General features: G+C 47.3%; 1 protein-coding gene across 2 annotated transcripts in view; it reads right to left on the minus strand.

The window, feature by feature from the left end:
- Nucleotides 1-15,483, minus strand: part of GPATCH2L (G-patch domain containing 2 like) — a 75,799-nt gene that overhangs the window by 35,649 nt on the left and 24,667 nt on the right. Inside the window, exons 5-9 of one of the 2 annotated variants that reach the window (XM_045287927.1) lie at nucleotides 15,327-15,483; nucleotides 13,329-13,408; nucleotides 10,344-10,411; nucleotides 6,349-6,388; nucleotides 3,184-3,269 (exon numbers count right to left, since the gene is read on the minus strand). The exon at nucleotides 15,327-15,483 is cut by the window's right edge and continues 1 nt beyond it. In XM_045287927.1, the coding sequence (XP_045143862.1) occupies nucleotides 3,184-3,269; nucleotides 6,349-6,388; nucleotides 10,344-10,411; nucleotides 13,329-13,408; nucleotides 15,327-15,483 (431 nt within the window). The remainder of the gene's footprint in view (nucleotides 1-3,183; nucleotides 3,270-6,348; nucleotides 6,389-10,343; nucleotides 10,412-13,328; nucleotides 13,409-15,326) is intronic. The other variant, XM_045287928.1, reaches the window with a different exon arrangement.

Here is a 15,483-nt window from a genome sequence, read left to right on the forward strand (position 1 = left end):
GATGGTCGCTTGTTTACCTTCAAGCCTTTAAGACCCCAGATGCGATACTTTTTGATAGCCGGGCACCATCAGCTTTCTTCACCACATTTGCTTATGCACCCACTTTGTCTTCAGTGATCACGTTGGGAAGGTGAGCATTATGGAATGCTGGTTTAATAGGACAAAGTGTTCTTACATTGAGGGAGTACTTGAGTGGAAGCCCAATGTCCATCTGCTACCTTAATACTAAACCTATAAATATATGCACATAGATCTATTTCCCCATCGTCATATATATTTACACATGTACATGCCTGTACTTAGATGTCTACAAATGCTCTTTGCCTCCTAGTTCTTTCCTCTATTTCCTTTTTCTAAACTCTTGTCCCTCTGTCATGCTCAGCCTTCATTTGGGTTTCAGGAATTCATCTCGGTTACACTGCCCTTGATTAAGCCCTACCAGGCCTGCACTCCAAATCCATGGGTATCCAGCTTGCAAACCACCACACTTAAGTATCTCTAGAGTGGCATTTCTGCAAACCTCTTCATCCACAAATGCATTCCATGGTAGAAAAAGATCAACGACACCCTCCTCCAGCCTACCTACCATCATACCTGCCATCGAGGCTGTATTAAAGTGACACATCAACGCTGTGTTCTCTTAAGATTCCCTAGCCGTTATTTATTCCTTTACATCAGTGCAACAGTGAACAGTGATGGGCGCAAACCCGGCCCCAGCAGCTGCCCATGGCTGTAGGGGTGAAGCAGTGTCCCAGGGCCCTCGCTCTCACTGGGCAGTTGGTGCCTGGGTGAGCAGGGCCGGCAACATCTGGGCAGGGAAGCAGTAGCGTTTGCTCAGTAAGCTGACAGGAGGCAGCCTTCCCAGTTCGGGCCTTATTATCAAACTCTTTGTGAGCTTACAGGAGAGTAATTATAGGCACGCGAAAAAAGGGAAGCGCTCCCGGAGGAACTCTTCCTCACATGCTTCCCAAGAGGCACGAGGGCCATTAAAAATTCCATGATGAAGAGGAAAACAGCCTGGGAACAGCCAGGAGGCAATACAGCAAATTAATACACCAGCCCTCCTCGGGGAAAGCTGTGATAAAACAGGAAACACTTCTCTCTCCACAAAATAAAATTATACCACTAATGATAACACAGTCACCACACACACAAAAGCCGTTCTAATGATGGGTGTGAAATTCCCAACGCTGCCCTCATGCTTTTGAAAGAAATTTTTTCCTACTACAAATAAAATGGAACAAGAAAAGATAAAATTTCCATTAGCAACAGTTTTTAACACAGTTATTCACTTGCCTCTTCCCCGCCACCCCCACTCCCTCCTCAGGACCGGGCTTTGTTCCACAGCCTCACTGTCCAGTTCTGAATCGGATTTCATCAGTCTGCCACCAGGGCAGCTGGAAAAGCCCCTGGTGGTGAGATGGCCCCTTCACCACTGTGAAGGGACCCCACTGTGTCCCAGGCGTGAGAGTGGGAACTGCGGCTGACGGGAGGGAGAAAGATGTGCGGCCCCTCTCCTGTGTTCTCCCCTTTGCCTTCAGCAATGGTCCAGCGCCTGAAGCAGCGAGGGCCAGCAACACAGGCTACATCCCTTAAGCTTCCCAGTCCAGCCACAAGCCCTCCCAGGCAAAAGAGGGAAGATAATGGTGTGGATCATGAGATACACAAAGAAGCAAGAAGGTACCGCCCAGTGGGGCCCCAGGACAGAGCTTCTAAAGAAAACAAGAACCGTGATACAGGTTCTCAGGGTCTTGCGGCTCCAGCAGAGGTAAAGAAACAGGACAAAGGTGCTCCCTTTCCACATCCAACCCGAGGTGGTGTTATGGTGTCTTTCCGTCGAGTCTGCATGGCCATTCCTTCAGGATTCAGGTCCCTAGCAGGACAGCCTTCTTAAGGGCTGAAATCTTATGTCTTCCAGGAGGGGTGAGTGCCCCAAGACAGCCTGCCTGTGCTCCTGGGGGCGCCCTGCTGTCCCAGTGCCACCTTCCTACCCAGCTCTTCTCACTCCCGTGTTGTGAGTGTCAGTTTCCATGGGAATTTCCCACGGGAATGTAAGCTCCCTGAAGACAGTCCCTGAACAAAGAGCCAGCAAACGCCGCTGAAGGAGAGAATGTCAAGCACACACAAGTCCTTTATCACCATCCCACAGTTTTCGACTTTCTTGTGCACGGTCTATGACGCTCTTTCGCCCACGGACACATGACTTCTCCAGAAGGAAGACCTGGCGGTGGGCTGTGGCGCAGAGCTTACCACCAAAGCCCGCAGTGGAAATGCTAAGTGAAGCCCTGAAAGAATAGCTTCCCTACGCAACCTGCTCCCAGTTAGAAATTTAATAAGAGGAAAACAATAAAAACGATCAGAAACCAGGAGAGAAATTCTTCCTAGAAACAGAAGTAAGAAAAGTTCTCTGGTCCAGTCTTTGGCCTGATCTTTTGTGCAAACAAGAATCCCACTAAAGGATACTACCATTAAAAGCATATTTAGGTCCCCTGTCATCTCAGAGAATATCTTTTGAGAAGCATAAAATTCATTCACTCAACCAATACCGACTCAAGGCCAGAGCCTGTGTTAGGTCTGGGGCTGCATCAGGAACATGACCCCTAAGTCCGGTGTGGGTGGTGAGGGAGCATAGCCCTGGTCAGTAGGGAACTGGAAGAGGCTCCTTTAAAGAGGATAGCCTGAAATGAGCCCCTGAGTAGCCGAGACCTGAACAAAGGTGAAAAGAGGCCAACGGGAAGAGGTGTGGAGGTCCAAAGGCTGGAAAGGAGGGCTCTTTTGGAGAACAAACTGATGTTCCCTGGGGTAGCTGACTCTCTCCTCAACTTAGGGGCCAGGGGAATTATACAAAAGGAGGCTGGACATGTACGCAGAAACAAAATTATTCAGGGCTTTGCAGGTCACAGCAAGGATCGTTAAGAACGTTCTCTGGGGATGGGCGTTTAGCTGCAGAAGTAATATGAAATGTGAGCCACGAGAGATGGGTCGACACACTAGCCATGAGGCCTGATCCCACCCTAGCCATGCTCGGCCTCAGCTGACTCTCTACACATCTCTAGATCACAGAGGCTGGTACGAGAGTCGGGTGGAACTGGACACACAGAAATACTCGAGAATCTGCCAAGAGTTATGAAGAATAAAAACTCTTACCCCAGAAGCAAGTCACAGCCACCGGAGGGCAATTACCTGGCAGAGCAGTGAGCTGGTGAGCATCTTCGGTGAGAAGCATCAGCAAGAACGTCCAGGGAGTAAAGGGGAGAGAGGGGATTAAACTGTAGGAACAAATAAAATTACTTCAGTAAAGCTAATAGCAAAGGGACCTGATCCTGTACTCTAGGGTCACCTGAATTTGATTACTTTCCCCCGTGGAATGCCAACTACCTCGCCAACCCAAACCGCTCAAAACTGTCATCATGTTAATGCTGACTCATAGTGACTCCCTGTGGGTTTCTGAGACCGGAGCTGTTGACGGGGGTAGAAAGTCCAGTCTTTCTCCTGTGGAGCTGCTGGTGGTTTCAAACTGCTGACCATGCGGATCACAGCCCAACCCTTAACCACTGCGCCACCAGGGCTCCTTCCAAGCCAAACGTCGAGACCATGAAATGTCACTGCACATATTCAACACTGGGCCCACAAATGCAGCACGTCCTATCTAAACCCACCCATTGGAAGTCAGGTGACTTCAACTTGTGGGGACGCTACACAGAACTGCTCCATGGGGCTTCCAAGGCTGTAATTTTCATGGAAACAGATGGCCACGTCTTTCTCCCAGCGAGTAGCTGGTGGATGGGAATGACGAAAACCAACGTCTCTAGCACACTGCACCACTGGCACACCTCAAAACACACCATTCCTTGGTAAGCAGCAATTCCCAAAACTCTGTGAAACAAGATAATCACTTAAATGGAAGAAAACAGCTACTTCCTAATTTTCATGAACAGGAACTTACATGTATTACTAAGGATCAGTACTTATTCTCAAGAAAACTAGCATAAAATTACCTTTCATTTCACTGTCTAGGCAAATTAGTTTGTGGTTAACACATACTAGCAGCACAGCCACAGAACCAGACTAAGAATTAGAATATCTAATGTCTAGTTTTAGTACACCACTGACTGGCCATGGGTCAGAAATGACATCCTCAGTACAACGTAAATGTTAACACATGATATGGATAGCTACCCGATCTCTGTTATGGGGTTATTGTGGGGCTGAAGGAAATGTCGCTTCTGTAATAATCGACTGGCCCCAAGAGGTGAGTGTGAAACGCAAGCGAGCTATTACACATTCAAGGAACTTTTCTTCTCGATTTGCTTGCGCTCGGGATTTTTTTACACAATCAACAGTCAGTCCTCCCTAAAATGTTCGGTTAAATGTCGTTAGACTGAAGAACTTGGGATGACGCTGTAAGGCAGTCGAGAGGCGCCAGAGACCAAATCAGCCGAATTAGAACAAACAGGCTTTATTAGGGAGGAAAAACCCAGCCTGAGCGAAGTCCCACAGTCCACAACGTCCGGGCTGGGGGAGTCGCACTGCAGGCTACAGCGCTGCTGCTTATAAGGACAGGCATGTCCGGGTTTCTGGAATGTAAGGTGCCTTCCTGGTTCTGGTTGTAGTCATGATGGGTGCAGAGCGGTTGGGAGAGAACAAAGCAGGCACTGAGCCAAACGGGCTGTGCTGGGTGCAGAGTGGAGGGTCGAGAGCAAAGTGGGCACTGACCCAAACGGGCTGTGCCGGTGCTGGGTGCAGAGCGGCAGGTTGAGAACAAAGCGGGGCCATTAGCCAGCTCTGGTCAGCTCCGCAGGTGTGGGGAAGACTCAAGGTCTCTTGCTGCTAGAAGCTAGCCTGGTATTGATCCGGCCATACAGAGATCTTCAAGATTACCTACAAATAACACTAACCAAGTAGCCATCCTACCTGTTACTCCAAGTCCGATCACAGCTCTACCACCTCGGTGACTTTGGGCAAATAATGTAAGCCTTAGGGCTGTGGAGCTCCTCCTTCGCAAATACAGGCGTGAACCAGGTGGCTGTCATAGGTTGGTCCCCTTCTGCCTTTACAGCCCCCGATGCAAACAAGAGCAGTACTGTAGCTCAGTGGCCCAGTCTTTCCCATACCTCCTCGGGGACATTTCCATAGCTGCACGCCACTGATGCTACTGTTTACGCTCACCGTTGACTGCATCTCATCCATTTCACTTAGTCTTGCCCTGGTTAAGTTCCCATGAAATAATCAGCTTGATGTAATGATTGCATGTTCCAAAGTACACCTTCGCGTGTAATTTAAAAGACAAAGTGTCCACATACCACCTAAACCGGTCTTACCTACCCAAGTTCTATGTACCCCTGCCCTGGTTCATTGTCAAACAGCAGCTTCACTATGAAGGTTCCAAGTTTCAAGTGTGTCTCAACTCAGTAAGCTTCTGAGCAGTAAACAAAGGACTAAAACAAGACCAAAAATCAGCAGTACAAAGTCTGAGAACGTTTATGTACCAGACCTTATTTTACAGCTGATCACCAATGCTACAAAGTCACACTGCTTAAAACAGGGAGGAGCATATAGATAGCAACTGTCAATAACATTTGTTTTAGTTTGTTGTTGTTGAGAATATACACAGCGAAACATGCCCTAAGTCAATAGCTTCTACCGGCACAATTCAGTGGCTTGAGTATGTTTTTTCTGAGCGAGTCCTCCCCCAGGAACATTAACTCACTGCCCCAAAGTGTCCTACCTAACCTTTCAAGTTGCTGTTGGCCATTGGATCCCAGAGTTTGAAAGATCACTATTGCTCAAGGCTGACACTGGTGACTCCTTCCACTGACCTATCCTTCGGGGGAGCAACGATCAGCAATTTGACCCTCCAAAAACTCCTACACAGGACGAAGGGGCCACGTGAGGGTAGCCAGAGAGGGTGAGGCCCCAAGGTCTCCACCACTGAGCAATGCGACCACCATCTTCTGGTTTGCTTAAGGCTTCAGGTGAGCACTTCTCAGGGCAGGATTCTGCTGAACTAAACCAAAGGCAGATGACACCAACACTGTTTTCTTTCTCACCACCACCAAGTTAGCAACCAAAATAAAAACTGGATTCCTATGAAATATGTGTTACCAGAACTAAGGATCACAACTGCGCCTACAAAGAGAAAACGAGCTACCGTATTCATCAGTGGGGAACCAAGGATCGTTAAGCAACTCTCCTCTCAGAGCAACAGAGAGCAGAGGGAAGGAACGTTGCCCTGACCTCATGTGCACCAGCGGAAATGGGAGGGAAAGCGGAGGCCAACACTTTGGTCTTGCCAAAGAAAAGAAAATCAGATGATAAAGTACAGATGACCAACCCAAGTGATCTTACCTGATTCCGTTCTCTCTCCCCAGTCGATGGCAACCAGAAACTAAAGAGAGGGGAGAAGAACGGACGGGGAAACAGTGAGAAGCAGTAGGTGAGCACCAAGAGCAGTAGATAAACAGATGTTGGGAGAAAGAATGAGGGCCAAGGAAGAAATGGGACCAAGGTGGGATTCAGGGATAGGGTGTGTGTAAACCTTTCAGCTGAAAATAACTCTTCAAAGGAAAAAGTTCATAATGGTTTGAAAAGTTAAAAAGCCTCAAAAGGACAAAAATGGGCAACACAGAAATAACCCCAAGACGACCAGGTGACACAAACGCACTCCACTGCGCAGTAACAGCAGGCTCCCTAACTCAACACGGCATCAACCACTCACACATGGGCCTCTGAAAACGAAAAGGCTCACACCTGGGGACAGACATGATTGCACATCAGGCATCAAAGAGCCAGCCATGTTGGCGACCAGGCTGATACCAGAAAGGGAAGCTCGATTCTCTGTAGGCTTTCCAGTGTTCCTACCACCATAAATAGTCCTAAATCATGTCTCTAAATGCTTTGTTGCAGGTGGTACTGAGCTGGTTCTAACTCACAGCGTCCCTGTGCACAACCGAACAAAACACCCAGTCCTCTACCATCCTTACCATCTTTGCTCTGTCTGAGCCCACTGGAGCCACTGTGTCAATTCTTGTCGAGGGTCTTCTTTTTCTCTGACCTCCTTAATCACACATGCTTTCTGTCTCCAGGGACTGTTCTTTCCTGTAACACGTTCAAACCATGTGAGACCAGACTCACCTGCCCTCCTCACCCCTAAGCAGCATGCTGGCTATGTATCTTCTAGGCAGATTGCCCGTTCTTCTGGCAGTTCGTGGTGTAGTCAATATTCTTCTTCAACTCCGTAGCTCAAAGGCATCAATCCCGCTTTAGTCCTCCTTATTCGGTTTCCAGCAATTGCTTCCATAGGAAGCAACTGAAAGTACCATTGCTTGGGTGAAGCACACTTTGGTCCTCAAACTGGCACTTTTGCTCTTTAGCACTTCAGAGAGGGTGTTCTGGCAGCAGATTTGCTAAGTGTAATAGACGGTGCTTGATTTCTTGACTGTTGCTTCCATGATTTTGGATTCCGTAAAATGAAATCCTTGACAACTTCGATCTTTTCTGTTTGGAGTGGTATTGCTTAGGGTCTAGTTCTGAGAATTTTTGTTTTCTTCTTATTGAGGTATAAATCATACGGATGGTTGTAGTCTCAGATCTTCAGCAAGTGCTTCTTCACTTTCTCAGTCAGTTTGCTTCACTCTCAACCAACAAGGCTGTCACTTGCATAGGCAAATTGCTAACGAGCCTTCCTTCAACCCGGATGCTGTGTTCCTCTTCATCGAGTCCAACTTCCCGGAATATCGGCTCAGAGTGAGGACACAGAGTGAAGACACAGACCTGAGACACACCTTCCCTGATTTTAAAGGGGATAGCGCACAACATCCCCTTGCTCTGCTCAAACAAATGCCTCTTAGTCGATGTTCGGGTTCTGCATAGGCACAATGAAGTGTTCTGGAATTCTTATTCTTCGCAATGTTCCATAATTTGTTATGATCCACACAGGCGAATGCTTTTGCACAGTCAATAAAACACGGGTACACATCTTTCTGGCAGTCTCTGCTTTCAGTCAAGATCTATGTGACATCAGCAGTGATGTCGATCTCATGCCAAACCCTCCCCCTCGGAAGCTGACTTGAATATCTGACAGTTTCCTGCTGGTGTATTACTGCCATCATTTAAAAATAATTTTCAGCAAAATTCTACTTGCATGTGATATTAATAATACTCATCGATGATTTCCACATTCCTCTGGATCATCTTTCTTTGGACCATCTCTCTTGTGCCCACAAATATGGATCTCTTCCAGTCGGCTGGCCAAGTAGTTGTCTTCTAAACCTCTTGGCATAGACGAGTAACTACTTCCAGCATGGCATCTGTTTGTTGACGCAGATCAACTGTGTCAGTGCCTGGAGGCTAGTTTTTTGCCAGTGCCTCCAGTGAAGCTTGGACTTCTTTCAACACCACCAGTTCTTGATCCCAGGCTGCTTTCTGAAATGGCTGAAGGTCCAACAATTATTTTTGGTCTAGTGATTGTATATTCTTTCTATGTGCTTTCATGCCTCCTGCGTCGTTCACCATTGTGCCCCTAGAATCCTTCAGTATTGCAACCTAGGGAGTGGATTGTCTTCAGTTCTTTCCATTTGAGAAATGCGTACTGTGTAGCCCCTTTTGGTTTTTCGACTCTGGGTCATTGCACACTTTATTATAAATTTCACTTTGTCATCTCAAGCAAAATATTTTTGCTCAGGTCTTTTACTTTCCCTCTTCTGTTTAGTAACGCCACATTCAAGAGCAAATTTGGACCTTTTTGTTCCCCCCTGTCTTTTTCATGACCCTTTTCTTTCTTCATGCACGATGCCATCCCATCACTTGCCTAGTCTTTGGTCAATGGGTCTTATCTATTTTGAAACGGCTCTAAATCCAGGCGGGATATACTTGGGTTGTGCTTTGGTTCTCATGGGCTGGTGTTCACATTCTTCTGCTTCAAGTTGCAATATGAGCAAGAGATGGTCTAGTCTACAGTTAGCTCCTGACCTGGTTCTGAGTGGCGATATCGAGCTCCTCCATTGCCTCTTTGGCAGCTGTAAACTGATTTGATTGCTGTGTACTCCGTCTGGCAAGGTTCACAGGGATAAACCAGTCTTTGGTCTTCCAGAATTCTAGCATGTGATCTCCAGTTCATTTCTATCACCATGGCTATATTTGCCAACTTTATTTCCAACTTTCCCATTCTAATCATCAGTAACTCTCAACACATCTTGATTATATGACTGAGCAACCTCAGACTGCAGAAGTTGGTAAAACTCCTTAATTTTTTTCTTTGGCATCAGTGACTGGTATGTTGAGTTGAATGACAGTTGTATGAAGCGATCTTCCTTGTAGGTGCGAAGATATGATTCCTATCGCTCACAGTGCTGTGTTTCAGGAGAGAGCTTGAAATGTTCTTGACAATGAACATGACATTATTCCCTCCAATTTCCCATCCCCAACACGGTCATTATGGTGGTTCCACTGAAAATGGCCAAACCTAATCCACTTCAGCTCACTATCGGAATCAATCTTCAAGCTCTCCGGTTCATGTTTGACAACTGTTGAGTTTTTACTGTATCCATTCCAAATTCCTCCGATCGGAGGGGCTCACCCTCCAGTTCTCCATCACAAAACCCCTGCGGCTCCTCACAAGGTTTTCACAGGCCCATCTGTTCCCCCCCAGAAGGAGACCCCCGGGTCCTTCTTCCTGGTCGGCCTTAGTCTGGAAAGCTCTGCTCAAACTTGGGTCCCATGAGCCACCCTGGTGGTATCTAGTCATCAGTGGCATAGCTCCCAGCACATAGCAACACACAAGACCACTCCATACACAAAAATGGAACAGCGTGCCTGGATGGTGCCAACGGTTAATGCTCTCAACTACTAACCAAAATGGTGGGGGTTCGAACCTACCCAGAGGCACCCTAGAAACACAGGCCTGGTGATCCACTTCCCAAACATCAGCCACTGAAAAACCACTGGCACCCATGTCTATTCTGACATACCATCAGAAGTCAGGGTGGACTCAATGGCAGCCTATTAATGTTTATTTTAATGGGAAGAGCATATCGGCACACACACAGGCATCAACCAATTTTAAAAAATTGATTTCTGAAGCAGAACAATGAGTTAAGCAGCACCTTTAGACCCAGAAAGCAAAAAATAAGGAAAGCTTGTCTTGAAAGAAAGACAAATGAATGTTGGGGGTTTAACGTGTTAGCTAGGTTAACCGTTATAACCTCTTTACAACTGTTTTCTAAATCTTTACGATCTTCTTTCTCACTCCTGAGGTCTGGTTCCTAGGTTGCTTCGTAAAGCTTCCCTTTGTCTCCTTCTCCAAGGATTAGCTTGAGACAGACAGTGACTATATGTGCACTTACTCTTTCTGCCGAGGGTCACTAATGAGGTGGTCTATCCTCTCAGTACCCAGGGTACTTATGCTCGTCCCCTGCAAAGACAAGAGTATCACCTACCCAAAATAAGAGAAAAACACAGCTCAACCTGTTATCAGACACACTTTCCCCTAGTGGTGCCGGCCGAGGTAACCTCCAATAGTCAGCAGCAATGAGAACCGTTCCTTTGGAGAAATACGAGGATTACATGTGACTCATCTGATTTTTTTGCTAATGATCAAATACAAAAAAAGTCATCTCATAAACACAGCGTGCTATGCCTGGCACTTTCATACAGTGAGTGATGGACCTCCTGTGGTTACTGAAGTCACAGGAATAGAAAAACTTGTTTAAAAAATCCAATAGCAGCCCGTTTCGAAGAGGCCGGCACACCAAGCCCCCAGGATTACGGCGTGATAGCCCCACCGTCTGCACAGCGGGCACTCCCTGAGTTCTCTCCACACTAAACTCCTACCTCAGCCCACACCCTCAAGCCCTTCCCAACTCATAGGGACCTTCTATTAGGGTTTCCGAGGCTGGGAAGCGTTACACAGGAGAGACAGCCTCAATTTTCTTCTGCAGAATAGGTGGTGTGGACTTCAGCCGCGTGCGAACCTGACAGGACCACATACTTCCAAGGTCTTTTGTCACTTACACAAGTTGGCACCTTGTACTGTGTGTCCTTTGAACATCACCTTTTTAAAATGAACCGTAGACACTGACATAGGCTGATTTCAACTGGGAGTTCTCCAGACTGTACGGTGCGTGCTTACCAGTGTCACCACTAGCTACTCAGAAACTGATCACGTCCAGGGTGTCGGAGCATAGCAGAGGCCCCCAGTCTGCACGGGAGCAAAAAGCCTACAGCTCATGAGCTGCAGAGCCTGAGAATGTGGACCAGCACACTGAGGCAGAAGGACCACCCACCACTACAGGGACAGACAGTGCAGAGAGCCTAAGTCACGGGCACGCATGCCAGTGGTTTCATGCCTGTTATTCAAGCACGTTTGTTTCTATAAACATGTCACTTCTCAAGAACAACAGATTTTTTTTTAAAGCGTCTAGGAATTCGCCTAAACATTAGGATAGCTCTTTTAGCACAACTGGCTGCAGAAAATTAATTTGGGCTCCAATTCCGGGTGGGAGTGGGGCTAAATGAAAAGACCTCCCATATTGTCTTCACCGCAGTCTCCACCTCTCCTGCCCAAGCCTCCTGGTCACAGGCACAAACACAGTAGGGGGGACGAGGGGAATGATGGGTGAAAAATGAGCTATTTGCTACAGCAGGAAAATTATTAACTTAAAGTGGCGTAATGTTTAAATTTACAGTTTATTACTGTGTAAATTACAAGCGGTACTTTGCGTAATTAGCAGCTCGCTGGCAGGGAGCGGTGAAAGAAACTCATTATTTATGATTATAATTTAGAAAGAGAGAAGAGAGGTGGGGGAGGGGGGAAGTAGGGGGCAGAGCTGTGACCTCTGCTAGAAATGACAAATATCCCTTTAAGGTGATGAAGATGAATTAAACAAGTAAATATTATCCTATTCATCTGGCATCATTAGAGGCACGTGTCCCGCAGGCCGCGGTCCCTTCCAGGCAGGCTGAAGGGAGCCTTCGGATGCAGCAGCAGCAGCACGCTCTGCATTGACGGAACGAAGACAGAGCACGGTAGGTGGTGAAGAGCTCCATCTGTCAAGTCTATCCAGTAAAACCTTCCTCTGCCCCACACCCATGCATTCCTCCCCTGCCACCTGCCCTCGGGGAACAACCTTCCAGCACGGCAAAAGTAGCAGTTTACCACCTGCAACGTGAGTTACCCAAAGGAACAGGTATCGCTGTTCCAAAAAGCAGATGTCTAACTGGGGGTCTGGATTTGAATCTAAAGAGATAAAGAAACCATCTGAGTTCATCTGGATCCACGTTTCGCTACCCTTCCAAACGCAGCTCTTTGCCTAGACTGGAACAATGGCTCCCAACGGCAGCCAGCTGGGGTGTAGACCGCTGCTCTGTCCCCGGCACAGAGGCACTGTCAGTGCTCCTGAACGGACCAGCAGAGCCATGCTCTCAAATGCCCTTCCCTCCCTTACTCTCGGCCCACCCCATCCATCTCTAGCCTCAGTATTACCCTATTTCTCAATCTCAGTGCCAGAGGAGAAAACAAGGAAGAAGCAGGCCTGTATTCACAGGAAACCGGGTGGTGTAGTGGTTACATGATAGGCTGGTAACTGAAAGGTCAGCAGTTCAAAACCACCAGTGGTCCCAAGGGAGAAAGAAAGGGCTTTGTGCTCCTCTAAAGAGGTTCGGCCTCGGAAACGCACAGGAACAGCGCTACCCTGTCCTCTAGGGTCGCTATAGGTCAGCACTGATTCCACGGCAGTGAGTTTGCTTCTTGGAGTCCTGGGTTCAATCTCTACTCCATGACTTCCATTGGGTATCAGCAGACATTCCCTAACTCCTTTGAGCTTAAGTATTCCTCATCTGATAAAGGGATGCACACCTTCTCACAAGGGTGCCGGGAGGGTCTGATGAGCCGACGCACACACATATCCCTACCAGTCCCTGGCAAAGGCAGAACTACCTGAATGCTGGAGCTCCTACCCCCGTGCCCAAGGGGCTCTTGAAAGGTCATTCTGCACGCCGCCCCCAATTTTAAAAAAAACGAATTCTAGAATGACCAAAGAATATTACAAAGAAGCAATCATAAATTCAGGAGGAGCCATAAAGCATTTGAACTTTCAAAATAATAATAAACTAATCAAAAGTACAGGGCAGAGACCACAATGACAGGTGTTTGCTTTGTCAGAATGAAGCTTCATCTGTATGTGTGTGCATCCATGTATTTCCTACACAGGGATCACCCTTGTGAGGCCCCACCACCTTCCAGTCTGCTTAACTAACTACAGGCATCCCGCAGCCCCAGTGATTAGAACATTATCCTCCCAGAGAGCCTCGTCAACAGTGAGAGTTATCACCTTCCCACCAAGCCTTCTTCTTCCCTTCCTCAGACATCGGGCCGCAGCTCCAGGCAGACGGTTGACGCGTGCATGGTACCCTACATGTAATGAGAAGAAGAAAAAGAGAAAACTCATGAGCACAGTGTGCTTCTAGTACCCTGGAGGCTTACTGCTGGAGTGGCCCTTCAGGCCGTCTGCAGGGACCTATCAGTCCCATGTCTTTGTCACTAGCAGTATGATCTTGGGTTAGTTACCTCTGACTCAAGTATCTTTAGCTATAAAACATCACTTGCTCATTCCAATCTTACAGGCATGTTTGAAAAAATCCAATGAAATAGCTCAAGGAAGGGACTTTTTCAATGGAAAGCACTCCATGAATATAAGGTATTATGAACAGCTTCTATTTCATATTACACATTCACTACTACCTCACAAGCCTTCTAATCCATAAAGCGATTTAAAAGCATGTACAGTGCAAGCTCATTTTTGTAAGTGCAACCTGTGTTCTCGGGCGCCCTGACCCCCAGTGGCTAAGGATTCGGCCGCTAACTGGGATTTTCAAAGACTGGCTGGCAGCCGACACCCACCACTCCTCGGCAGGAGACAGAAGGGGTGGTGCACTCCACAGGCATTACACCAAGGACAGCCCAGGGGAGCTCGACTCTGCTCTACTGGGTCACTGTGAGCTGGAACTGACGAAGAGGCCACAGGATTTGTTGTTGTTGTTGATATTTATGTGTTCTGACCACAGAAGAGACATTGGTAGAATACACACACACACCAAAATGCCATCAATGACATTGTCTCTGAGTGGTAGGTAGGTATGGGCCAACTGAAACTTCTCCTTGCTGTTGCTGGGAGTGGGCCATAGAGAATGTTACGAAATGCTCACGGACATGCTTACTGAAAGCTAGGAAGCTCGTAAACCACATGCCTCAAGTCAGCCGAGTGTCTTTGACAAAGCAAAGTCAGTCTTCTAACACCCTTATTCATCACAATGAAGCCCTGTACAACAGTTTATAGCTCTCAGTGTAATTCTAGCACCAACATGTGCTCAACTCATACTTGACTGTTGATGACTACAAATCCAAGGATCAGAACTTTTTACATCTAAAAACAAAAACAAAAAAACCCCACAAAAGATCCTCTTAAACAGTTTTGTTCAATTCAATTCACTCACTGCCATTGAGCTGATTCTGACTGACAGTAAAACTGCCCCTTTGGGTTTCCAAGGTTGTAAATATTTACAGGAGCAGAAAGCTTCGTCTTTGAGCATGGTGTCGAACTGCTGGCCTTGCGGTTAGCAGCCCAACCCATGACACACTACACCACCAGGGCTCCTTTGTTCAATGCACATATCCTACACAATGACCCTGACCCAACGAAATGAAGGGGCTTTGTCACAATCACAGTGGGACAGACACTACCAGAGGGGATATTAACACATGACCATCTCCCTGGCCCCAGGTTTCTCCACCTCACTTGCTGCATCATAACTGAAGACAGAACAAAGGAAAGGAATATATATTTATGTTAAAGTCTCCAACAACAGAAGTACTAAAGAGAAATTATTTAAAGAAGCCTATTAAAATCATCCAGCTAAAAAAGGTGGTCATTATACCTTATATATAAGAATGCTCTTATTGATGTCTGTTCCCTTCCAAGATTCGATCCTTCAGCCTGCCCACGGGGACTAAGGACCCCTCCCTTTTCCAGCAGAAGGAGCAGCCGTGACATGCTATCAGGCTTTCTCCCACCTGCATTGGGAACCGGAAGAAACACCCTGTTAATATAGACCCACGAGTCTCCATGGATTGGCTTAGGGAGACATGGAAAGACCCTCAAGCTCTGGAGCTCACCCCTGCATCCTCAAGAAGAGTCCCTGGACTAGCTCAAACTTCAGAGTCCCTGTGTCCCGTGAGGCGTGAGTATGTAAGACACGGGATGATCCCCTCTCACCACCACCAAAGAGGAGGAACAAAGCCTAAAGAACATCTTGGTCCCTGAAGAACTCACCTCTCTGAGCGGGGCGAGAAGGGAGAAGGAACGTGGGGTCGGAAAGCTTATCCAGTCCCGAGTCCATTCTTTCTACTTCAGAGCAACGATCGGGCGTCCACTTGGGCAGAAGATTAGGAACCGTGAATCCTGGGACACATTCTCCTTCATAGAACCA

The sequence above is a fragment of the Echinops telfairi genome, unplaced genomic scaffold (assembly GCF_000313985.2).
Source record: "Echinops telfairi isolate 266 unplaced genomic scaffold, ASM31398v2 ScPeMD7_18;HRSCAF=68, whole genome shotgun sequence".
Lineage (NCBI taxonomy): Eukaryota > Metazoa > Chordata > Mammalia > Afrosoricida > Tenrecidae > Echinops > Echinops telfairi.